Raw genomic sequence first — 26,786 nt, 5'->3', positions numbered from 1 at the left:
GATAGCTAGTTAGACACACAACTAGATTGATGGATGAATGGACAGACTGGTTGATAGATAGATAGATAGATAGATAGATAGATAGATAGATAGAAAGGTTGATAGATAGATAGATAGATAGATAGATAGGTTGATAGGTTGATAGATAGATAAATTTCACTTGCCATTGATATTTTCATTAGTTATAAACATGTATGGAAGCACAGTTTCTGTTTATTGGTTCCTCTCTCAGCTAACTCATTTTAACCACTTAGTCAAGACAATTTAAATAATTCTTTGTTTTCAAGCAGGCCAAAATTTAATCATAAATAGAAGTTATTTAATTATTTCCCATTTTTCACATGTGCAACTTTAACCTGTTACATGGTGATAACAACTATTCTAGTTAAGTGGTAGATTTAATATGTTACCTGGTTTAATATCATCACCACTTGACCCTTGGATGTGTTTAGTTTCAGGACAACTATGTCCTGTTTATCGGGTCTTAGAGACCTTGTAAAGAGGCCACAAGCATTGTGCTTCCTTCCTGACTCAGTGTGTGTATGTGTGTGGTGTGTGTGCACGTCATGCGTGTGGGTGTGTATTTGTGTGTGCATGCATGCATGCATTCTGTCAACCAAATTCACTTGAAATGCATAAGTCAATAGTAGAATGCTCACCTGGGTGCCATGCTGTAGGTTTGAACCCACAATCGTGTTTCTGAAATGAACTTCTGGACCACATAGCCATACATGTAGCTATACACACACACACACATTTGTATATATATACATATGTATAAATACATATATGTATGCATGGCTCTATAGTTATAAAGCTTGCTTCCTAACTGGGTTCACACCTTGGACAAAGTGTCTTATACTATAGCCTCAGACCTACCAAAGCCTTGGGAGTGGATTTTGGTACTGAGAAACTAAAAGAAACCTCTTGTGTGTGTTTTAGTGTCTCCTTGTCTTGACATCACTTGAAGCAGTTTCATTGATTTACAGTAGTTTGAAAGAACAGGTGAGGATTGGTGGTACAAAGGGGATCTGGCTGTAGAAAATCTGCTTCAAATAAACTTGTATGTTAAATAATGATTAGATATATAATGCACAATATATACATCAGAAGAACTGAAATAAATCTAAACATTAGAAAACCTCACTTTTGGTTAAATATGTTATTGATATGGAAAACACACAAAGAGGGAGTCTCTGATGGACTGGTTAATGATTTGTTTACTGCTCCTCAGAGATAACATACTATGCTCTCTTCCTCAATCAACAACATAGGTTAGCTGCTTATACAAAGCTGTCATAAATAAGGCTAGCTCTGTTTTGGATTGTCTGATTTGCATATATATGCTTTTAACAGCTCATCATTAAAGAATTAATGTTTTCTGAAAATAGTGTTAAACAAGTGAAATAAATTATGCATTACAAAGCTTCTTTGGGTTAAATAAAAATGTGAAGAAAAAAGAGGTACATAAGTATGTATGTTTCTATGCGTTTATCATACTTATGTGTATGTCTATATGCACAAATGCAACACACCCCTTTTAAATACTCCTCACACACACTTAGTTGGAAGGGGGCTTTTTTTTTTCTTTTTTCCTTTCTTTGATCTTTTCCTCCCTTACAAGTTACCTGACAAAAGGCATCCAGTACACATTGTAGAGTGGTTAACATTGGAGAAGGATGCCCAGCCATAGAAAACATGCCAAAGCCTATTGTCGGTGCAGCCTTGTAGTTCACCAAAACTTATCAAACTGTCCAACCCATACCAGCAAGGAAAACAGAAGTTGCATTTATGTATCTAAGACATTGTATCCATTCACCGTTAGACGGTGGTGAGAGGGACACACGCACACATGTATATGTGTGTGTGTGTGTATACAACCTTCTACGAAGTAAGTCATGTATACAACTTGAACAGACACATCAGCACATAAACATACGTTCACATGTACGTACACACAGACACGTCTACACACCTAAATACTCACATACATACATATGTACATATATACATACGTACGTACGATATATATATATCATGGATTGTTACTTTCTCAGATGCAGCACGGAATTTTGTCAGTGATCAGGTCGCGATCTCAAAGCAACGAAAATATTTTGGCAAATTAAATTTAAATGTTGAAGTGAATCGAACGGTTTTTGTTTTGCAATTGTTTTTGTTTCAGCACATGATCTCAGATCAGGTCACTTGCTATGCAAGTACATCTTCGTAATATATATATATATATATATATATATATATATATATATATATCCTCTTTCCAAGGATTTGAGAAAATCTTGTCACTTGATTGGGGTTTATGTAGTCAGAAAACAGTGACAGGGTTTTAACTAATTCTCCTTCAAATGCTATTTGTTTTAGACAAATTAGTAAACGCTCCCACACATACACACACACACACACACAAGAAAAAGAAAAGAAGATATCAGAGAATGTTCTAATGGCTCCTCCTCCCCCACCCATTCCCACTAGATTTCAGTTTCCTTTACACAGAATCAACAACCTATTTCAGTTCAGTTTCCTGTCTCACAAGTTTTATTCATCTCTCTCATGTACTCTTAGATATTTCATTTCTTTCAATGATTATAAATAGCAAGCCATCTTTTATAAATATAGCTTCATCTCTTCCCCCCCCCCACGCACCTCTATATACATTCGCTGCCACACCATCACCCTCTCTCCCTCCCATTGACACATATGTTTAGTGTCTATTTATAGGCCTAGCTCTCCTCTGTTTCCTGCTATCTAACCTATTATTGCTCAGGTCAGCTAATTTACACACCTATCTGCACTTAGTTTGATCAATCATCATTGAAGCCTGTTTAAATTTGCAGCTGCTTTTGCCCCCCACCCCCTCCTTTTTAAGCTCTTTTCTAAATCTAAGTAAAAGATGTCATTTCTAGCTCCAGTCTTTCTTCTCCACCAACCTTGTTTAGATGTGGTAGAGGCTAGAGGCTTCTTAAAACCAAACAACAATGAATGAATTATCTTAGATTTTGGCAGATGTCTGTGGTAATATTAAATTAAGAAATAATTCATTATAGCTTAAATAATTGTTTACTTTTCAAGCTGCCTCTTCCATCACCACTACCACCACTGCTGCCCCTGCTTTTACTACTACTACTACTACCACCACCACCACCACTGCTACTACTATAGTTACTGTTTTCCTGAACTGGCTAGTTGTCTATCACTTCTGCCTTGTCCCACTAAACACATCAATCTTTTCTCCTTTTGCCATCTCAAACCATCACTTACCAATCCTTCCTCCCCTTAACATTAACCCTCTGGAATAGAATTCTTTCCACCACCACCACCACCACCACACCACACCTATATTTTTTCAGCAGACATTAATTTACAAATGTTGAAGATGAATATAAATGCAGGATCAATCTCATTTGTGTTGCAGGGTATAGAGGAAGGCTCCATAGGTCAGAGGTATTGCTCCTTTCTACCTAACACATAAAAATGGTCAAAATTAGTGTCTTGATTGTTACAATTAAGGTTAATAAGGAAATAGAAACGTGAATCAGTGTTTAATAACTTTTATCAGTAGACAGGTACAGCATAATGGGTATAAACATCTGCCAGAAAGACATTTAATAGATGATATATTGGTTATGTGACTGTCTCTTTCTTCCGTTCAGTTGTATCACTCATAGTTTTTATCTTAACCCTCTAGCTTTCAGATTATTCTATTAAGTGTAGTGTTTATTTATTCAGATTGTTTTGAATTAATCATGCATTAATCTTGCAGCTTCAAGATTTCAGTGATGCGATTGTTTATTTTTGAAATAACATTTTAGAGTAGGTGTGAAAGATCTAGCCAGTTTAAACATAAAACAGGTAGATTATCTGGGCCAGATATGGCCAGTTTTAAATGTTGATGGGTTAAGGATGTCAAGAAGCAGATGATATCGTGTTACTTGACTGCAGTTTTGTCAATAACATGGTAAAATGATACAGTAACTAAATGATATTAAAAAAACCCAGCATTTGCAAATGTTAAAGATTTTAACAAGAGATATCAAAGATATATATATATATATATATTAGTTAACCCATTTAAGTTTGAAAACTTAGTTTATCCTGTGATCAGAGCTTAATTGTTGAGATAAAATATTTATTTATCTTTCAAACTAGTAAAATAAACAGTAAAATAGTACTTTTTACTTGTACAATAACAGTAAATTACTTGATATCATGTAATCAGTTATCTCCTTCAACACTTTATTTTTAATTCTTTAGTATACAGTATGATTTCCCAAGTTTATCAGTAGGCAAGTTTCTCTCTCTCTCTCTCTCTCTCTCTCTCTCTCTCTCTCTCTCTCTCTCTCTCTCTCTCTCATTGATATTATTAGCTGAATGATACTGATAGTCTTAGTTTAAAATATCTGGGCTATCCTCATTTAGGAAGCAGGATAATGAACAAGAATATCATTGCTATCAGTATTTGGGAATGAAAGGGGTCTTATCGAGGTGATATCAGACATATTTTTGTGTGGTGTATCAGAATTATCATGCCGGGGGGGGGGGTGTCTTTGATATGAACTAGATGGTTTTTAACAGATGTTACTGTGTAAGAGAGGTATCAGGCAATGTCACTGTACATCATCAAGGATTTTAACTAGCAGAATGAGTTCAAAGATATTACTGTGTCATATCAAGAATATTACTTTTGTGCTATCAGATATATTAATCCCCATAGCAATTGATGCAGACTTGTCTGAGTAGTTGAGAACTCCACTTAGAAAGTAATTGGTTTTGGGTTCAATTCATCTCCTTAATAAAATCTCTAGCAAGAGTCTTTTGCTATATTTTACTGTAGCAACAGGTTGGCAAATGTCACGTGAACACATTTGATATGTAAAAACTGTGTGTGTGTGCATGTGCCTGCAAGCATGTGTATGTACGTGTTTGTCTCTCCTACTAGCTTGTCTTTGTGTTGATTTGTTTACCTTCCCCAATGAGGTCAGTTAAACTTTTCAATGCAATGCCCCAGCATGACCTTAATCCAGTGACTGAAACCAGTTACAGAGTATATCAGATATATGTGAGGTATCTAAGATCTAGGATATCACATGACATCCTAGGTATCAATGACAATACTAACTAGATATCAGAAGTATCTGGAATACAAGTATATTAGGGGTAATACAATGTTGTGTACCAGGAATATTGTGTAGGGTATCAAGGATTTTAACCCTTTCACATTTAAACTGGCCATATCCGACCGAAATATTTTACATGTTTTATGTTCAAACTGGCCAGATCCAGTCCCTCTCACCTTCCCAACAATGTCATTCTAAAAATAAACAATATCATTGAAATCTCGAAGCTATGAGATAATGCATAATCAATTATACTGAAGAGATGATATGGTGGAAGCTACTGAAGGGTAGATGTAGTGGAAACTGTACTGAAGGAGAGGTCTGGTGGAAACTTCTGGTGCAAGGGATGATATAGTGGAAAACAGCAAGGGGTGGTTGTAGTGGAAACTGTATTGAGGGGATGATGTAGTGGAAAATAACAAGAGGTAGATGTAATGAAAATTACAGAAGGGTTGAGATAGTGGTAACAACTGAGTGGTAGATGAGGTGGAAATTGTACTCAGGGAGGGGTATGGTGGAAGAGGTATGAGGGAGAGATCTGGTACAAACTATGGTAAACGGGTAACTACAAAAAGCAGAAGCAGAATATTTGGGTCCCATTTGTAAACCTTCTCTTGGCATTAGTTTTTTTGGGTTTTTTTTCTTTTTTCTCAAATAGACAACCAGAATTTGTTCAACTATTTCCACTCACTACTTACATTTACCCTCTAATATTATCAAAATATCGCTGATATTCAATTTTATTGATTTCCAGAAGAAATGCTTCTAATTCATGCCTTTGATCTCAGATGTTGTTCTGTAATTTATTATTATATTGCATATTCTATATTTTGTTTTATATTTCTTTTATTACAGCGCATTTGGAATTGCTTCCAAATGTACCATGCCTGCATTTCGGATGCATTTACGAGCCCATGGATGTATCACTAAAATATTCACTGCTTTGCACGATGCCTCTTCCAATCCTGTAAGTGTAAATATATATATATATATATATATATATATATTGTTTTTTCATATATCTGAGAGGGAAAAGAAAGTTTTCTTCAAACAATCTTCACTTTTAACTTCAATGTATTGCAGCTCAATTAAGAACTTCACCATTTTTAATACATTTTTACAAAAATGGTTATTCTGGTAATTTTCTCTTTCTTTTCAGAATTAATCAAGTTATTTATTTTTTTTTTTCTTATTGGTACATGACTACGCAAGAATCACATGAAAATTCTGCATTTTATATATATATAGTTATTTAATAAACAGAATATATGTTTTTATGTACTACTATTAGTTTCATATGTTTTATAACATGTCTGGTGTCCCAGCACAATCATCAGGCACTGCCCTTATGGCATAAACTAAAAATAGGGTTAGAGAAAAGTGAGAATGAATTTGCTTTAGAAAGCCAAGTGCAGAGGTATATAGTGTAATGTTCCATAATGGTAAGACCAACAAAAAAAAAAGTACTCCATCTGGTGAGAGATAAATATCATTTTATAAACACAGTATGTTATTTTGTGCTACTATTAGCTTTCTACTGGGCTTTTTACAGCAAATTCATTTTCCCCTTTTTTTTCCCTCACCCCATTTTTAATTCGTTGTGCTATGTGGGCAGTGTCAGATGATTGTGCTGGGACACCAGACATGTTATAAAACAATGTTTGGCATGTTCTCAGCCTATGAAACTAATAGTAACACATAAAAACATATATTGTGTTTATCAAATAATATTTATCTCCCACCAGTTGAAGTACATTTTTTGTTGATCCTACCATCACAGAGCAGTACACTATACATGTGTGTGTGTGTGTGTGTATATATATATATATATATATGATGATGGTGATATATATATATATATATATATATCATCATCATCATCATCATACTTCCATTTTCCATGGGTTAGACAGTTTGATAGGAGCTGATAAATGCAGAGCTGTCCAGGCTCCAATTGTCTGTTTTGGCATGGTTTCTATGGTTGGATGCCTTTCCAAATGCCAATTCCTTTACAGAGTGTACTGGGTGTTTTTTAAGTGGTACTACAGCACCAGTGATTTATACATAGCACCAGCACAGGTGGTCTTAACATGATGTGTGTGTGTGGATGGGTATGTTGATGCAAACAGGAAAAATAGAACTCAAAATATGAGTATATCATAAGAGGCAACTAAAAATGTTGGCATCAGGAAGGGCATCTAGCCATAAAACATAGCATTAAAAATATCCTGTCTAACTCATGCCAACCTGGAAAAGTGGACATAAAAAAAAAAGATGGCAATACAATATTAGAGTCAACAAATCACTTAATAGTTTTCGTTCTTATGTTTTACTGACTGATATTTCATCTCAGCATACCATTGATTCTTTGGTGAATGGTGATGCCAGAATTTTTCAAATATTAACAATCCTTAAACATATATCTTCTGCAATAGGTATTCATAGTACAATTGGATGCTGTACCAAAGCAGTTTTTCATGGGAGCACTTTATTACACTGTGTTGACACAGAATGCTCTAAATTTTCCAGTAACAGCTATACATCTAACTGTACACATGTGAAATACTTTAAATGTATATGCATGAAGGTGTGTGGCTTAGTGGTTAGGGGTATTTGCCTTATGAATGTAAGGTCGCGAGTTCAATTCCTGCTGACATGTTGTGTCCTTAAGCAAAATATTTTATTTCCCATTATTGTTCCAGTCAACTCAGCTGGTAAAAATGAGTAGTACCTATATTTCAAAGAGCCAGCCTTGTCACACTGTGCCACACTGAATCTCCTTGAGAACTATGTTATGGGTACACATGTCTTTGGAGTACTTAGCCACTTACATGTTAATTTCCCAAGCAGGCAGTTTCATTGATCGGATCAACTGGAACCCTCAGAGTGCCAGTGCCATATGTGCATGTGCACTTGTGTGTGCGGGTGGTGGACTGCTCTTTTGTAAAAGACAGATAAGGATGCTTCAGCACAGATTTGTTTATAGTGATCAAATGTTTGTGTTGTACCTTAAGCTCACTCCCTCCATCAGATCGACATTTCCTTGTACAGAGGTGTCAAAGTGATTGCAGTACAACATGAAATGAAGTATTTTCCTCAAGAACACAACAAACTGCCTAATCTGGGAATTGAAACCACAATCTTACAATCATGATGTAATAAGTAAACCCCTGTAGATAACAGCACTGCTGTGTTCCATTCTCCCACACTACCCACTCTATGGATTTTTTTTTTTACATTTAAATTCCATCAATGCTCATAGTATTTATTGAACAGTTCTCTTGGATTTGAAACAAGAAGAAAAGCAGAATTCATTGGCCTGGTGTATTAGACAATATAGATTGTTACTGACTGATATTGTCACCATTTATCTGATAATAATACATAGATTCATCTAGTGCAGTGACTCTCAACCGGAGTCCATATGATCCCTAGTGAGAGCCATATAAGATTTGAGTGGTGTGGGAGGTCTGTGCAAGCAAAATAGTAAGTTGGGGATTCACAGTAGAATATTAAGGGTCCATAAATAAATTTTGCTCTAGATGTATTTATGACAAGAAACAGCAAGGTTCCTTTCTCTAAAGTAGTTCAACCTACACAAGTTATTGTGTGAAAAACAAAATAGGAATTTTAAAGGAAGTATCTCTAAAACTAATTTTTAAACATCAAATGGCTATGGGGCGGGGACACCAGAGTAAAATAGTAATCAAAGGAGTCCATAGGTGAGAAATGATTGAGAACCACTGATCTAGTGCTATATGTATTCGTAGGTAAAATGCTATCTATAGTTACATTTAGATCTGTACATATCATGTGTACACATCATACAGAGCTGTACATAGTGTGATAGGATTGTACATGTACACTTCCTCTTTGGGTTGTAGTATGTTGAGTGATACATGTTTATACTATATACACTGATGTGTTGAACTGTACATATATGTTCACCTTATATGTAGTAGTGCATTGTGTCCTACCTGTGTGTTTATATTGTATATATATATAGTGATATATTCAGTACTGTATGTTTGTTTATACTGTAGAATTGGTGCAGTGAAGGCACATGGCTCAATGGTTAGAGTGTTGGGCTCACAACCATGGAGTAGTAAGATCAATTCCCTGGACTGGGCTGTTGTATTGTGTTCTTGAGCAAGACACTTTAATTCATATTGCTCCAGTTCACTCAGCTGTAGAAATGAGTTGTGACATCATAGGTGCCAAGCTGTATCGGCCTTTGCTTTTCTTAGGGATAATATCAGTGACATGAAGAGGGGAGGCTGGTATGCATGGGCAACTGCTGGTCTTCCATAAACGACTTTGCTTGGACTTGATCCTCTGAAGGTAACTTTCTTGGTGCAATCCCATGGTCATTCATGACCGAAGGGTTTCTTTACCTTTTTTTACCCTTTAGAGTTGGTGCTTGATCCTACAGCTTAGCTGTCCCCACAAACTGAAAATATTGTTGAAGTTATTGCTACCACACTAAAATGTTATTCTAGGTAGCTCCGACACAGAAGTGTTCATAACTACACCTAACAATATTGATCAAGACTGCTACTAACATTATTTACCCATCCATCCATCTTCTCTACCTATACTATTCCTGGAAGGGTCACGGGTGGTAGGGTAGAGACGTTAGTCATCTCCTCCATAAAATACTATCAGAAGTAACTGCCATTAGATTTTCTAGCTGGATGCCCAAGCATGACCATGGATATTATCCAGCCATCTCATTGTTGGTCGACTCCTAGGTCTCCTGCCAGTCAACTCAGCTAGAAGAATCCTCTCTTACATTTGATTTTTTTGTTTTGGTTTTTTTACCCTGTGATGTTCTAAAATAGTAGTCAAAGGGGTCCATAGGTGAGAAATGATTGTCCATCACATGTCCATAGCACCAAAGCTGTGACCTCTCAGTGCATTGAAGTAGTGTCTCAACCTGAAGAGACTCCTTGATCCCTGTCAAGTAACATTACTCCAGAGATCCTTCAGAAGAAACCTCATTTCTGCCACTTGTATTTGCAACCATGCTCTTTTGGTCAGAACCCAATATTCATCATCAGCATCACCATCATTGTTTAATGTCTGCCTTCCATGCTGGCATGAGTTGAACAGTTCAACAAGAGCTGGCCAGGCAGAAGACTACACCAGACATCTGTGTCTATTTTGGCATGGTTTTTATGGCTGAATACCCCTCCTAACACCGACCACTCCATAGAGTGGACAGAGTGCTTTTTACGTGACATGAGGACAGGCAAGGTCAGTTTTGGCAAGGTTTTTACAGACAGTTTTGACCAAAGCTACATCTGATAAGACATTATGGTTATATCTGGCAGTATCAATCATAGTATTGATCATAGTTACAACAGTCATAAGTGCTCATAATAACTAACATTAGTGCTTATAGCTACATCTGACACAAGCTCTCAAAGATACATGTTGTTATAGTTACAACTAGCCATATTGATCTATTCTTATACAAGAGAAACTCTCAAAGCAACACCTTATGGTAAAGTAAAGTTACCTTCTGGAGTCATACCAACTCATAAGGGCCAGTTTCATGGCATATATATTCCCTCCCTGAATCCAGTCCGTTGCAGGATTACTCATTTTTGCCAGCTGATTGGACTGGAGCAACATGAAATGAAGTGTTTTGCTCAAGAACACAACATGTTGCCTAATCCAGGAATTAAAACCACAATCTTATGATCATAAGTTCAACACCCTAAACACTGAGTTTCATGTCTTTACTGGGAGGTATCGTAATTCTAGCTAAGAATATTGATCATAGGCATAGGAGTGGCTGTGTGGTAAGTAGCTTGCTTACAAACCACATGGTTCTGGGTTCACTCCCAGTGTGTGGCACTTTAGGCAAGTGTCTTTCCACTATAGCCTCGGGCCAACCAAAGCCTTGTGAGTGGATTTGGTAGACGGAAACTGAAAAAAGCCCATCGTATATATGCATATGTGTGTGTGTGTATATGTTTGGGTGTCTGTATGCCCCCCCCCACATCCCTTGACAACCAATGCTGTGTTTACGTCCCTGTAACTTAGTGGTTCGGCAAAAGAGACCGATAGAATAAGTACTAGGCATCCAAAGAATAAGTCCTGGGGTCGATTTGCTCGACTAAAAGTGGTGCTCCAGCATGGCCACAGTCAAATGACAGACAAATAAAAGAATAACTGATAGTAATTAACCCTTTCGTTACCGTATTTATTTTGAGATGCTCTGTGTTTCTTTCAGTTAACTTTAAGTATAACAAAGAATTTAGTAAAATAACTTAGTTATCATTAAGCTAGTATTAGGAACATAAATTGTGACTAAGGTTTAGTGGAAGATTTTAATTCAAAACTTATGAAAACAAGACATTTGTACTCAGAGCCAGAGCCAGTTTCAGCCGGATTAGTAACGAAAAGGTTAACCATAGCTACCAGTGACAGGTGAGATCATTGCTACATCTGACAAGTTGTAGATGTTATTGATAAGATTGATCCTAGTTGCATCTGGGAAAAGTGACTGGTTATATCAGACAGACAGTGTTATAGGTTGTAACTTGATCCCATTGATTTTTAGTTACAACTGACAGGAGTGTTCATAGATAGTGTTTATCTCAGTTACACTTGACAGTGTTGATTATCACTATATTTGATCATGGTTACTGCTGACAGAAGATGATAAAGAAGTGAAAGAATGTTATAACATGATAATATTGGAAGTAGTGAACAAGTGCAGTTAAGAAAATTAGCCTCTTCAGTCTGGTAAGATAGTTTTGGGTAGAACCTAAAATTAATTGACAGTTAAGGGATCAGGTAAATATTTAGTTTTAGAGAAGGTGTTACATAAAAGCACCCAGTTGGTGCCACATTAAAGCATCCATGCAGTGCTACATAAAGGCACCCATTTAGTGCCATGTAAAAACATCCATTTGGTGCCACATAAAAGCAACCATTCAGTACCATGTAAAAGTGCCCATTCGGTGCCACATAAAAGTGCCCATTCGATGCCACATAAAAGTGCCCATTCGGTGCTACATAAAAGTGCCCATTCGGTGTTACGTAAAAGCACCCATGCGACATCACGAAAAAGCATCTGTACAATGTCACAAAAGCATCCAGCACATTCTCTATAGTGATTGGCATTAGGAAGGGCATCCAGCCATAGAAACCATGCCAAATCAGACTCGCGTCTGGTGCATCCCCCCCCCCCAGCTTGCCAGCTTTGGTCACACCATCCAACCCATGCCAGCATGGACAACAGACAGTAGATGATGATGAAATTAACCCTTTAGCATTTAAACCAGCCATATCCAGCCCAGGTATTCTACCTGTTCAAACCAGCAGGTGTGATCTCTCACACCTATCATTTTAAAAATAAACAATCGTATCATCAAAATGTCAAATCTATGAGATGATGCATGATTAACTAAAATCAATGTGAGTCAATAAGCATTACAGCAATGCATTCAACTGAGTAATCTGAATGCTAAAGGGTTAAACTGGCCATATCAGGTCCAAATATTCTGCATGTTTTATGTTCAAACCAGCCAGATTCAACCCCTCACACCTACCATACAATGCCCTTCTAAAACTATACAATCACATTACTGAACTCTCGAAGCTACAAGATAATGCGTAATTAACTCTTTAGCATTCAGATTTCTTTATTGAATATAATGTTTAATTATTCACAATGTTTAGAATTAATCCTGTATTCAAGATTTCAATGATGTGATAATATATATTTGGAATGACATTGTAAAGTGGGTGTGAGAGGCCAGTTCTAGCCAAATCAACTGGAATAAATAAAGAATACATTTAACAGAGTAATCTGAATGCTAAAAAGTTATACTATCAGAACTGGTGAATTGATAGAAATGCTTTCTGAACCAACTAAGACGGAGATTTAATCATTGGATTGTAGTAGTGTATGTTCTTTTAACATTGTTTTATAGTTGTTGCTAGTATTGTTTAACCCTACCTCAGCCTTGACAAAGCAAGCCTCAGGGATCAAAGATATTAACAGCTCTTGACTAACCTGCCAGACATAGTCAGTCAAGGACTACATTATCCAAGGTGTCTTTGCTTGTCATTAAAACAGTAGGGAAGTCATGAGTGAACACTGGCCTCACAGGACTTTCTGAATGGCATGCCTAATCAAAAATTGCAGATCAAATTACCATACCGTCAAATAAGTATCAATTCAGTAGTTGTATGCTGTCAACTTAATGTGACAGTCCCCTGAAGGGAATAATACTACTGTTGGTTCGACCTAGGAAGCTGCACTGCTTCCTGTCAAGGCCGACAGGAAGCGGTGCAGCTTCCTAGGTCTAACCAACAGTAGTATTATTCCCTTCAGGGGACTGTCACATTAAGTTGACAGCATATAACTACTTCATCGTATCGCTACTGCATAAATTTCTCTGAGAGATTTAGAAATATATTATTTATAAAAGTATCATTTCTTTTATCTTGATTGTTACTCTATTTTGACAAAGGGCTCACCTGAAATGGGAGTCTACTGCTTTTCTTTTTTTCCAGCTTACTATTTCTTGTGCTCAACTTTTGTGTTTACACTTTGTCCATTATTTTTCAAGTGTTTGTCTACCTGTTAGAACCTCACATTACCCATTTGTCTGTCTTTTATTCCTCTCATCCCATTTATGTTTTTTTTACATACTATACAGGGATTTTTATTTTTATTTTATTTATTTATAATGTAACCATTGATGGTTACAGATGATGTCTACATAAAAGATGTACAAATTGTTTTTTTAAAGTCCTGTTCTCATTGAGCTGCTGCTGTTGCAGTATTTTGCTAACATAGAGCACCAGTTGATGACATTGATAATGTTGCTTGCAGCCAAAACCAAATCATATTATGCTAAATTTTAAAGTGAATCTATTTTGGAACTCATTGTTATTCATATTGTATTTTGATTCCCATACTCCATCAGACATTTTGTATTATCAAACATGCAGGACTATTTTATAGTGTCCAGATATGTTGGAAGTATTTCATTAGCAACTGGAGTATTTTCTTATAACCACAGGCATGTGAAAATATCTTCTAATGTCTAAACATAATTGGGAGTATTTTTCTAAATGTGCTGGCATGTTAGAATGTGTTCTAATGAACTTACATATTAGAGTGTATTATGATGCTCAGACAGAGCCTAGTTTTTAGTGACTAGATATGCTGGATTTGTTTATACTGACATCATCATCATCATCATAATCATTTAACATCCATTTTCCATGCTGGCATGAGTTAGACAGCTTGACTGGAGCTGGTAAGCTAGAGAGCTGCACCAGGCTCCAGTCTGTTTAAGCTTGGTTTCTACAACTGGATGCCCTTCCTAATGCCAACCACTCTATAGAGTGTACTGGATGCCTTGGGTGCCTTTTATGTGTCACTGGCATAAGCACCTTTTATATGTCACCGGCACAGGTGCCTTTTATGTGTTACCAGCACCAGCCACGACCACGATTTCAATTAGTGTGGCACATCTTCTCAGGCACAGCAGATTGTCAGAAGTCTCGATCACTTGTCATCACCTTCCTGAGACTCAATATCCAGAGATCATATTTTTCCACCTCATCCCATGTCTTCCTCAGTCTAAGTTTATTAATACTGTACTGTGCAAAATACTGTAAAATAGAGCTGCCCAGTAAACTGGTCTGGTGGCCCACAGGAGTTTGACGTTCCTACTTGTAAATTTGTACAAATTATAATAGGTTCCACTCCACCAGTGTCTAGAACATTAATGTTGTACCTGCATTACCTTCAGGTCTGTGGATTGGCAGAACAGTTATATACTTTGTGGTAGTTATTCTCATTGTCCTTTACGTTCTAAGTTCAAATCATGTTGAGGTCAACTTCATCTTTCATTCTTTCAGAGTTGATAAAAATAATGCTGGGTTTGAGTTAATTCGTTACTGTTTCCTCCAAAATTCTAGCTTTGTGCCGATGTTAGAAATCAGTATTATGTTTAAGAGTATTGGATTAATAGAATCAGTAAGTAGAGTGTAAGGCTTACAGCATTTAGTTATGATTTTTACATTGAGTTCAAATCTTGCCACGATTACCTTTGCCTTTCATCCTTCCAGGGATGATGAAATAAGTACCAGTCAATTACTTTTATTGATATAATTGCTTGTTCTCTCTCTCTCTCTCTCTCTCTCTATCTAATGTGTTATCTTTTGTCTGCATTAGAAATCAGTATCGATATTCTTTTCTACTCTTGGCACAAGGTCCAAAATTTTGGGAGAGGGGTCCAGTTGATTAGACCAACCTCAATACACACAACTGGTACTTATTTTATTGATCCCAAAAGGGTGAAAGGCAAAGTCGACCTCATCAGAATTTGAACTCAAAACGTAAAGACAGACAAAATACTGCTAAGCATTCCACTAAGCGTGCTAACATTTCTGCCAGAAATCAATATTGATATTACTTGTCCTAAAGTGGGTTGTTTTGTACGTGTTGTTTTTTTAGTCTTGTTTTTGTTTTCTTTTAGAGTTTAGCATTGAGCACAGCAACCCTAATGTTTATGTTAATGCGTGACCGACTCAGCTACGATGTTGGCCAGGACACACTTAGTCTTATTGTGCAGTTACTGGAAATGGAGAGTGACAGTGATTTAGAAAACACTGAATATGTCCGGATGAAAGATAAAGTGATGGAATTGTACAAAGAATGTCATAAAATAGGAATGGCCAAACAAATTGATCTCGAGTCTATATCAGTAAGTATTTCCACTTCCAAATTCTTTTCTTATTTTTAAAAATTTTCTTTCATGTTTTGTTTCTCAAGGTAATACTTAATCAGTTTAGCCCTTCTGTTACCATATTTCTGTCAACATATGCCGCGTTTGTTTCATTTAATTTTTTAAATAATGAAGAATTTAGTAAAATAACTTTTTCATTCATAAGTTGTAGTCTGGAACAAATTAACATAAAATTTTGGTGGAAGATTATAATTTAGACCATGTTAAAACTGTAACTTTATGTCATAGAACTTCGAGTGGTCTCAGATCGGTTGGTATCAAAAGGGTTAATTCTTTTACCGCAGAAATCAGATATGACCACTGAAAATTTCATTACCCTTAACTGCAGAAAGAAGTTTATATACCAATCTTTCTTGAGGAATATCATGTCTGAAAACACTCTCTCTCTGTTTGTCAAAACACTAAGTCATGGGAATGTTTACAGACCGTAAACAGACCAACTCCAGTTGTCAAACAGTGGTGGGGGGACAAACACAGACACAAAGACACACACATAGACATACTTACATACATGTGTGTGTGTGTGTATGTATATATGTGTGTGTATATATATATAATGCAGCAGTCTTCCTCGTTTTCTGTCTACCAAATTCACTCACAAGGCATTGGTCAGCCTGGGATTATAGCAGATGATAATTACCCGAGGTGCCATGCAATGAGATTGAACCTGAAATCACATGGTTGCAAAGCAAGTTTCTTAACCACATACCCATACCCATACCTACTGAATATGTTAAAAATTTCTATATTGCCAGTGTTCAGTTATATAGCATGACAGGATCGCTGTATCAGTTCATCATTTAATGTCAATATCCTCTTATGTGAGAGGTGAAAGGCTAATTGCTACTGTGATATAATGAATATAATGATTCACCATCATCTACTAATGGGATTATATTAGTAGATGACAGTGCTCTCCACCCCCACTCCTCCCACAGCAGTTAATTGCTGAGTCATTGTATTAATGCATGCACTGATCTATTAGTACTCACTAATTTTGAACCAATTTGTAAGTCTCTACGTGGCTGCTTGACCTATTAGAAATAGAAGTTATTCATTGAAATCACATACTATCATCTTTAAAAGACATAAAAGAAAAAAAAAACATAAGGAGAGGGTGGTCATAGATGGATCAATTTTGATCATAAGCTTGCTCTGTTAGAGTTAAATTGCTGCTGAACAACAACTTTCAGGTTATAAAATGCATCCTCAGTTCATGTCGAGTTTTGTAATTTTGCGTATTTCATAAGCACCAGTATAGGAACAAGGATCAAATAGCTGAAAGCTGTGAATTTCTATTTCGCCTTAGCAGAAGCACAACCAATGGCAGAATGTATAAAAAGGGGTAACAACATCAACTGTGATCCTGTAGCAATGGAATCAATTGTGTGTCTCGGTTTATTTTAATTGCAATATATATTTAAAAAAAAAAAAACAGACAGGTCCACATAAAACTTATAAATGCCATGTGATTGGCGGTTTTTCATTATTTAACAAATATACACCATTTGTTATATTCATTAGTTCAATACATGACAGTTCATTCTTACAGATTATTTTTAGTTAAGTTTAAGTGGTGTTTTTCTGTGTGTATGGTGTTATTTTTTTTTAGCTTTTGTGTTTTACTTGTTTCTATCATTGAATTGTGGCCATACTGGGATGCCATTTTTTTTTTTTTTTTTTCCTATTTCATATCTGGGACTTATTTTGTTAATATCTTTTGCTGAACTGCTAAGTTACAAATCAACACCACTTGTCAAATAGTGAGAAGTAGGGTGACAAATGCACACACACACACACAAACACACACACACACACACACACACACACACACACACGCATATATATGACAGACTTCTTTTAGTTTCTGTCTACCAAATTCACTCACAAGACATTGTTCAGCCTAGGGATATAGTAGAAGTAGAAAACACTTGCCCAAGATGTTGTGCAGTGGGACTGAACCCAAGACATGGTTGCAGAGTGAGGGTCTTAACCACACAGCTAGGCTTGCACCTATTTATCTCTTATCTCTTGATTGTCTCAGTCATTGGGCTACAGCCAAGCTGGAGCACTGCCTTGAAGTGTTTAGTCAAACAAATTGACCCCTTGTTCTTATTTTTCAAGCCTGGTACTAGTTCTTTGGTAAACCAACCAACACCAGTTGTCAAGTCATGGTAGGAAACAACACAGACACCCACACACAGATATATATGTATGACAGGTTTTGTCAGTTTCCATCTATCTATGTTGGAAAAATTATCAATAGTTGAGGAAATTGTATAAATAGGTGTGGCTCCAGGCTCAGGTGTGGCAATGTGGTATGAAGCTTGCTTCCTAACCACATGATTCTGGGTTCAGTCCCACTGTGTGACACCTTGGGAAAGTGTCTTCTACTACAGCCCCAAGCCAACCAAGCTTTGTGAGTGGATTTGGTGGAAGGAAACTTAAAGAAGCTCATTGTGTGTGTGTGTGTATATATATATATATATATATCATCATCATCATCATCATCATCGTTTAATGTCCGCTTTCCATGCTAGCATGGGTTGAACGATTTAACTGTGGACTGGTGAAACCAGATGGCTACACCAGGCTCCAATCTGATTTGGCAGAGTTTCTACAGCTGGAAATTCATATTAATATTTAGCAAAAGTAACAGAGTGACTCAAGGTCCAAGAGCTTCATGTGTTTCCACTTACCAAACTCCTGTGGGTATGTGTGTTTGTCCCCTATCACCTCTTGGCAACCAGTGTTGATTTGTTTATGTCCCCATAACTTAGCAGTTCAGCCAAAAGAGGCCAATAGAATAAGTATCAGTCTTTGAAAAAAAAGTGCTGGGGTCAATTCATTCAACTAAAAATTCTTCAAGGTGGTGCCCCAGCATGGCCACAGTCTAATGACTGAAACAAGTAAAAGAAAGGATCAGTTACTGTGTAGGTACAATAGGTTTGATCTTAGTCTTCAGAGATACCAGAGGACCCATCTATAGATACAGTTACATATCAACCCCATGTGGTAGTAGGTTGAAAGATTATCTATCTATTGAGATATGACTACTATTTCTAACATGTCAAGTTAGAGATTATCTCCTTGGCTCATGGTACCTTTGCTTGGGCATTTATCTGCTTGCTATTATACAGTATTTATTTAATCATTATCCAATATTATTTCTCTACCATATCTTGATTATAATTAAAATTTCTTTTCTGTGTCTCCTAATGTCACTAAGTAGACCAGTCTGTCCTACCATCACTATACTGAGATTCATTTTGATAATGGAATCGCCTTTACTTTCAGACGGGTAATTTGGCAATGGAATCATTGTTGACTATAGCTGCATCTCGTAATGCTTCAGATGTCTTCAAGAATGAGCTACGATCCCTTGGAGCTCTCGACCATATTGTTAATGCTGGTAAGTTACGTTAATACTGTATTGTTTATGGTGGCAGGGTTTCTAATCTCTCTATCACCTTCTCTTTCTCTCACTCTCTCTCTCTTTCTTTCTCTGTCTTTTTTCCCTTTCTCTTCTATTTTTATTTTTTGCCTCCCACATTCTTTCATTATCATCATCATCATCATTATCTGTTGTCTGTGCTACCATGGGTTGAATGATTTGACCAGGGCTGGTAAGCTGAGGGGCTGCACCAGACTCAGGTCTGATTTGGCATGGTTTCTACAGCTGGATGCCTTCCTAACACCAACCACTCTGAGAGTTTAGTGGGTGTTTTTACATTCCACTGGCACAAGTGCCAGTTGCATAATACCTCTTATCTGCCATGACTACGATTCCACTTGGCTTCATGGTTCTTCTACTCAAGCACAGCATATTGCCTAAGGTCTCAGTCATTTGTCATTGCCTCCGTGAAACCCAATGCTCAAAAGGTGTTTCTTACATGCCACCAGCACGGGTGCTAGTTACATGACACCGGCATTGGCTACATTGCCTCTGTTAGGCCCAACACGCTCACCCTCCTCCTCCATTCATCTTCCTTTATCTCTCTCTTTCTCTCTCATCCCTGTTATCATCATTATCATCACCACCACCACCACCACCATTCTGTTACATTTTGTCATTGATTACAAATGTCTATAATACCCCCCTCCCATCTCTGTTTCAGTGTGTTCTTGTGTAGAGTCGCTAGAAACCCACTACATAAAAACCATGGACCATGCACACAGAAGGAAGTTAGAAAAAGTTGACAGATGCCTTAGGGTTCTGGAAAGTGTAAGTTTATATTTAATTTTTCATTTTATCATTGTGGTTTAGAGGTGGGAGTGTAACTATAGGCTCAGGCATGGCAGTGTGGTAAGAAGTTAAAGTAAATTATATGACAGGCTTCTGTACAGTTTCCAGTTCTGAAATTTTGCTCTCGATGCATTATTCAACTCAAGAATATATTAGAAGACACTTGCCCAAGGTGCCATGCAGAGGGGCTGAACCAAGAACCATATAATTGCGAGGGAAACTTTCTTAAACACATAGCCATTCCCAAATTTTTGTGTGTATGTGAGATTGTGTATATTGTTTACATGTTTGTGTGTGTGTGTGTGTGTGTGTGAGAGAGAGAGAGAGAGAGAAATTGTGAATACTGTTTGTACATGTGTGTACAAGATTGTGTATACTGTTTACATGTATGTTTGTGAGTGTGTATGTGTGTATGAGATTGTGTATACTATTTACATGTGCGTGTGTGAGAGTGTATGCTGTTTGTACATGTGTGTGTATGTATGAGATTGTGTATACATGTGTTTGTGTGTGTAGGTACTGGCATGGTATGTGGTTAAAAAGTTTGCTTTGCAACCATGTAATTCCACTGCACAAGGCATTGGTGAGTGTCCTCGAGTGGAGTCTCCAGTTGACCAGTGCTTTGTGAGTGGAAATTGGTAAACAAAATTTATGTGGAAGCCTGGAAGTGGCAGTGGCAAGGTGGAGAATTTGATTTAATAGGTCCCTCTCCATCTGGGTTTTTCTATTTTCTTTTCAACTTTATGTCACTTTATCATACAGTAGTACCTCTCCCTTCTGTGGCTTTTGAAGCTTACATAGCTTGTGGGTTTATATCATCAAGATATTCCTCCTTGCAATGACTGTTTGTTAATTGCTGTTTATTGGTTCTTCTCCTGTGTCTTGATTCTGATTGGCTTTATGACAGGATTGATTGAACTATTTTATGGCTAGTTAATTCCAAGTCAACCTTGAAGCAGCAGATTTTATAAAACTGAAGGCTTTTCAACTTATGACCTTCTTGCTTTATTTATTGGGCACAGTATATCTAGGACTGCTTTAGTCTGTATTTCTTTCTTTATTGAAGATGGTATGATTTAAGAGATATTCAGCTGCTATTTCTAGCAGGTCAGTCAACTACATCAAGACTTCCTCCTTATCATCATCATTTAACATCTGTCTTCTATGCTGGCATGGGTTGGATGATTTGACAGGAGCTAGCCAGGTAGAAGACTACACCAGGCTACAAGGTTTTTACAGTGAGATGCCCTTCTTAACACCAACCACCCTGTAGAGCGAACTGAGTGTTTTTTTTTCGTGGCATCAGCACAGGTGAAGCCAGTTTTGGCATGGTTTTTACAGCTGGATGCACTTCCAAATGCCAACCACTTGACTGGATGCTTTTTATGTGGCACCAGCACAAGCAGGGCCACCAAGTAACTCACAAGACAAGGAATTTTGAGAGGGGGAGGGGGCATTAGAGGAGGTGATCTTGTGTCAGATGATGAAAGATTAGAGTATGACAGAGGCAGAAACGAGTGTCTTGCTATAGAAGAGGTACATGGTTACTCAGCCGAGAGAGAGAGAGGAGGGGTAGGAAGAGAGATGGATACATATTTGTATTATCTATTAATTATTTATTGTGATGACTGTTGTTCAGATATAAGTATGATTCTAAGGCTAGATATTGTAGGAAATTAGTCTTTGTGTGTGTATATATATATATATATATATATATATATAAGATAAACTGACAACACTGTGTAACATTTTTTTTTTTTGTCTTTGGTCAGTAATTTTATTTCCTATTTTCTTCTATCTAAATATTCAAAGGAAATGACTACTATTCCCTTCAAACTTTGTTGCTTCTGTGACCTGGACATCAATGTTTTGAAACTGGTCTATTTTCCATTACATTTCAGAAATATCATTCTAGCAAATATTCTGCTCAATACAATAGATTTTCTTGTCAGTTGCTTGACCTTAGTGGCTGACAATATGTGTATCTCTGATCATGAGCAGAAGTATTTAGGGAGCATCATAGCCACATGTTAGGAAGAATTCTTTGGGATTTGAATAAATGTAACAAAAGCAAAGTTTGAAGGAAATATTAGTTATTTTTCCTACATTCTAGAAGTAAGCAAATAGGAAATACCTAAGGATAAAATTCATGTTACATAGTGTAATCTTTTTGTAAACATATTTTATCATAGAGTATAACAGAAAGTTGGTATTCTCTTCTATGATAGCTTTTAAGAGTGACATTTGTTAACATGATGTTGGTCTAAGTCAGTTGATGGGACTGAATTGTGATTGTCATTTAGTCACACATAATGAAGTGGTTGCATTTGTTGAGTGACCCAGTAGATGATGAAGTAGGCATGTCTGTTGATGTCAAAGCATCTTGATGGATGAACAAGTTGTTGCTGCACCAAGTGATTGGTCTGAAAGGTGATGATACTGATGCATCTGTTGATACCAGTCTGTCAGTTTATTTTATTGACAAATGAAAACTGCCTGCCCAAGGGTGTACGATCATGTCTCTAGAGTATACATGTTTGTCCATTGGAACAACAAGCACCATCAAGTCTTCCTTAAAGATGCTTGATGATTTGTGCAGTGACTTTGTTTAAAGTGAAGAAGGGTTGCACACTGTCATCCCCATTCTCTTGTCTGCGAGCGTCTTTAATCTAGTGCAAGACCAGTTCAAGATGACTGGGGATGGAAACATGATGCATTGGACAACCAAGATGTCTTACTTGCCACATCTTGCTCTTTGCACTCCACAGTGTGTTGCTACAGCCACCTTCCCCTCCTTTGCACCATGAAGATCTTTTTTTTTCTGTAGAGTCCATCAGATCCAGTCTTCACATCCATTAGTGGGCAAACCCTAATATACTAATTAACCCATAACTGGGGCCTTAATAGGGGCTGTTACTCTGAGTCAGAGTAAACCCGGGAACAGTAGTGGCTAAGAGGTGATTCCACACTCCCCAAAACTCTGAACCAGGGCCGTACTGCTGGATGCAGTTCAAAGTCATACTCAGAACACTAGGGTACCACAAATGTGACAACATAGAATTTTCATTGTTTTTTTTTATATCTGTGTTGTATCGCTAATTATTATGATGATACTTTTTTACACTATAACCGTGTAGTAACAATAAAATATATATAACGAAGCAGGATAACAGCAACATAGCAATCCAACAAACGATATTCTGACAAATTACCAAGACGACACCTTACAACTTCCTGCAATTAATGCCTACTCTCTCTGTTTCTCACTCAGACTGCTACTATTTATAGTCGTTTTTGGTCAAGTCTATTCTCACAGTAGGTATCACGACTCTCACCACATCTCCCCTTTTGAGATTTTGACTTCCGTCGGAAACAATTTGATGGACTTCTTTACTGTTTCCATCTACCCAGTTTCAAGCACAAAGTGTATGTTGACTCTAGGTTACAGAAAATAACATTTACTGAAAATGCTATGCATTGAAGTCAAACTGAGGACCTTGTAGCTATAAGGTAGACCTCCCCCTCCATACATAGGAGCTGGTCATTGGTCCATATGAATCCTTTAACTATTGTTTCGAAATTGTGGTGTAAAATGAAATATGTAAATAAATTAACTGTTTGTCTATTCAGTTATGTTTACAACCCAAACTGATGTTAGTGTGTGTGTATCATTTGTTTGCTTTCCATGCTGGACATTTTGACTAGATCTCATGAGTTGGAAGACCATGTCATGCTCCATTGTCTCAGTCTGGAATAGATTCCTCTCTTATTATTATCATGCAATATATATATATATTGATAATTTAAATATTAATCTATTTTGGCTGTTTATAAAATCTTGGTTTGTAGGTGAGATTGAATTTATGTAAAGAATTAGCTTTACATTGAATGACCAGAATGAGATGATATTTCATGATTCAGGGAGTGGTTTCCTATTTCTGCCATTCAGTTTGTTGCTTAATGAGTTTCTTAAATATTCATAAAGTGGATTAAGTTTTACATTTTATGAGATTGCAAAACACTTAATTGATATGACCTTCAAAGCTGGTATATCATGTTCAAACCAATGTCTTAATGGAATTTCAACTCACAGCATGTGGCAATATAGAAATGTTGTAAACTGGTGTAGAACTTATTTTAATCACTGTTTCAGCTGAGTAGAATTTACTTTCACCACAGTCTCACTGGAATAGAACTTACTTTAGCCAGTGTCTCACTAGATTTGCAACTTACTTTAGCTATTGTCTAAACAGAATTGAATCACTATGTATAAATGGTAATTGATTACTTGATAAATCAATTTTTGTGCTCCAATTAAATTTTTCGTGTCAGCATTGTTTAACTCACTTTCTTCCCTTTCTCTTTTTTCTATATGTGTGAATAGATACGTAAACTATATATATGTGTGTGTGTATGTATATATATGTATAGTAATAATAACAATAATCCTTGGATGGAATGCATAGCTGCTCATGTTTCCACAGATTACGTCTTTTAAGATCACAGTCCGTATTCCTGGGATGATTACAATGTAGTCCATAGTATCCATAGGCATCAGGTAGATCATCCTTGTGTATGTGTTCCTGTATGCCTATATGTACATATTGAAATGTATGTATGTATAGGAGAGCGTGTTATATTCCACTGTTTGCTTTAGTATGATTTTCATGGGTCCACACCCTTCCTGACACCAACCACTTCACAGAGAGTACTGGCTACTTTTTTCAAAGCACCAGCATTAGTGAGGTTACCATGCAATTTGCAAGACCAAAGACTGGGTGGACATATGATAGACAAGGAGGCAGCTTTGTGCTAGCTGTTTGGCTGTTAAAATATGAAAGGAGGGATAGGAACTGACTTTTTGCTGCAGAGGAGATATAAGGCTACCTTTACATTATATGAGGGTAGGTGGCTATAGTTAGTGTAGTGCCAGAAAGAGAGGTAAAGATGGTTGGGACTAGTATGTCGGCAAGATACAGGAAGACAAATAGAAGAAAACAGAGGACAAAAGATTAAAATGGATAATAAGCAGGGGTTGAAGGAGTGCGTGGAGAGGGTAAGGGATGATTAAAGATAGGTGAATGTGGTGAATAGTGAACAAGGGTATAAAGGGCGGAACAGTAGTCCGTGGTAGATATGAATTGTTTGCAAACACTAAAAAATTTGAAAGAGATATGGAATTAAATACACAAGTGATCTCTAAGTTAAGGATAACACTTGCACTTTTGTCACTCGAGTGAAAATTATAATGTTTAATATTAATTGTTGGTGAATTGCGGAGTCTAGAGACAAACAACCAGATTTTTTTTTTTTCAACTCACAGCATGTGGCAATATAGCAATGTTGTAAACTGGTGTAGAACTTATTTTAATCACTGTTTCAGCAGAGTAGGATTTACTGATTGATTTTTCTCTCTCTTGTTGCTATTTGTGTGTGTGTGTTACACACATGCACACACACACATATATACATACATACATATATATTTACACGCACACACACATATATGTATATTATATCATATAAATACACAAATATATTACTACTATTATTATTAAAAATTATAATTATTTGTACAAGGAAAGCTTTTCTTTGTGACAATATATATGTATTTCACTAAAATGTATTGAGTGATCCTTTAATTTAATGTAAAAATATATGAATACATACAAGTACACACACTTAATATTTAAGGTTCAAATTCTTTCTGCCAATAATTTGATCTCAGGGCATCAATCTTACTTTTGTCAATCAAAACTTATTACTGTTTTGTTTTCACAACCAGCAAAAGCATTTATATTTTAATTCAATTTTTTTTTTCCTCCCAAAGTGATGAAGCTAATGATTGCCATGTCGATGCCATTCATTAACTGAATAATTTATCTTACCTCAGTGCACAGCAAACCGATGTAAACAGTGTGATGTAATCATTGATCCACTCCAAATTACAACCCAAAGTACACCCAACCCCTTGACAAAAGCATACTATTTTTTCTAAAATTGTATACATTTCACTTCGTCTCACATTGCAGCTTGATCAAGTAAAAAAAAACAACCCTATAATTGATGTTTTTAGATGTAAAAAAAAACATAGTAAAAAGGAAAAAATGTACTTCAAATTATTCCTTGAAAGCTCTGTTTATGTTTCAAGTTTTCCCATACTTTTCTAAACTTATTGACCATGTATCTATGCTCATATGTAACCTTTTATGTGTACATGGATGTATGTTTCACTTTATTTGTTATGAATGAACTTATCTCATGAATATAGCATCGCAACATATGCTCGTTACTTATAGGATATTATCAGAAGGATTTGTGTGTGCGTGTGTGTGTGTGTGTGGGGGGGGTGTATATGCATGTGTCTATCGAGTGTTAATATGTACTTCAGTATAATATTTAATATAGATAACCAATAAATGTCATAATCACATGCTTCAGTCTCTCACTGTTTCTTGCTTTCTCTCTTTCTCTTTCTTCTAGGTAACTGTTACTAATATTGAAAATCAAAGTTTTCTGATCTCATACAAACAATGTGCACTTGTGAATTCACTCAACACGTAAGTTGTCATTAAACTTGTTTCCATGATTTTTAAATTTTTTTCTTTTTTTTTTTTTTTTTTT

The 26,786-nt window shown here is 36.5% G+C and overlaps 1 protein-coding gene across 1 annotated transcript in view; it reads left to right on the top strand.

The window, feature by feature from the left end:
- Positions 1 to 26,786, top strand: part of LOC106877404 (wings apart-like protein homolog) — a 217,791-nt gene that overhangs the window by 151,871 nt on the left and 39,134 nt on the right. The window contains exons 6-10 of the mRNA XM_052966771.1: positions 5,988 to 6,099; positions 15,647 to 15,874; positions 19,214 to 19,328; positions 20,035 to 20,141; positions 26,646 to 26,722. Coding sequence (XP_052822731.1) covers positions 5,988 to 6,099; positions 15,647 to 15,874; positions 19,214 to 19,328; positions 20,035 to 20,141; positions 26,646 to 26,722 — 639 coding nt within the window. The remainder of the gene's footprint in view (positions 1 to 5,987; positions 6,100 to 15,646; positions 15,875 to 19,213; positions 19,329 to 20,034; positions 20,142 to 26,645; positions 26,723 to 26,786) is intronic.

Source organism: Octopus bimaculoides, chromosome 3 (assembly GCF_001194135.2).
Source record: "Octopus bimaculoides isolate UCB-OBI-ISO-001 chromosome 3, ASM119413v2, whole genome shotgun sequence".
NCBI classification, from domain to species: Eukaryota; Metazoa; Mollusca; class Cephalopoda; order Octopoda; family Octopodidae; genus Octopus; species Octopus bimaculoides.
Note: the sequence above shows the minus strand (reverse complement) of the source record. Positions and strands in the feature narration are given on the sequence as shown.